General features: G+C 42.8%; 1 protein-coding gene across 1 annotated transcript; it reads right to left on the reverse strand.

Moving 5' to 3' along the window:
* Nucleotides 1–85: 85 nt before the first annotated feature.
* Nucleotides 86–975, reverse strand: SARC_17131 (hypothetical protein; the record flags this gene model as incomplete). The annotated part of the gene is made up of 3 exons (XM_014288770.1): nt 86–155; nt 528–655; nt 961–975. Coding segments are annotated over 3 exons (213 nt in total), but the record flags the coding sequence as incomplete, so codon positions are not given.
* Nucleotides 976–1021: the final 46 nt, after the last annotated feature.

Consider the following 1021-nt stretch of genomic DNA (forward strand, 5'->3'; position numbering starts at 1 on the left):
TATATATATATAATATATTATACCTAAGTACACATGACGATGTTATACATTACTTCAAAGCAGAAAATTAGCCAATTTTACTTACCCACAACAGCCCAGTACCAGATGGATGCCAAGCAAGCCCAGTAATACCAGCGTCCCCCGGATTTTGGAATCTGTCGAAGATTGCAGCAAACGTTTTGGATAAGTTTATATCTCACACTCTAAACACTAATCCAATCCCGCGCTCTGCTGCGTGGGGGGTGTTCCGTCCATAGGCTTCAACACCCTACCAAACCTTACATCGATATGTTTTACACCATACACTGGGTACCACACACGGTACATACTTACACTACCAAACGTTATATCGATATCTCTCACACCATACACTGGGTATCACACACGGTACATACTTAACCTACCAAACCTTACATCGATATCTCTCACACCATACACGGGGTATCACACGCTGTCCATACTTACCCTATCAAAACTTACATCGATATCTCTCACACCATACACTGGGTATCACACACGGTACGTACTTGTACACGGGGGATTGTTCTGTGGCCACTGATGAGTACACCACCACGGCTCCCGTGCTGTTTGCCGTAGCGAGCAATTGCTCAGAGGGTGCAAACGCCACTATGTCTATGTTTGATTTGGACAAGCCCTGAAGATAAACACGGATATGTGGGAAGGGTTTAGGGGTCAGAGTTTTAGGGTTCTAGGATTTTAAGGGTTCAGGGTTTATGGGTTTTTAGGGGGTTAGGATCTAAATTCAACAGAGACTAGAGTGGGGGGAAATGAGTGCTAAGCACAAATAGCGTTCAGGTGTTAAGTAAGGTCTGCTCATATACCACATCAAAAAAAAGGTCGCTATTATGCATAGACCTGATCAGGCTTCATGTTATACCCGATGCAATACCCAATAGTTCTAAAAATACTTGTTGGGTCGTATTTATCATACCAACTAACCTTGATTCTAGACATAGTTAATATGACAGAAATGAGAATACACACACACACACACACACAC

Source organism: Sphaeroforma arctica (assembly GCF_001186125.1).
Source record: "Sphaeroforma arctica JP610 unplaced genomic scaffold supercont1.9831, whole genome shotgun sequence".
NCBI classification, from domain to species: domain Eukaryota; class Ichthyosporea; order Ichthyophonida; genus Sphaeroforma; species Sphaeroforma arctica.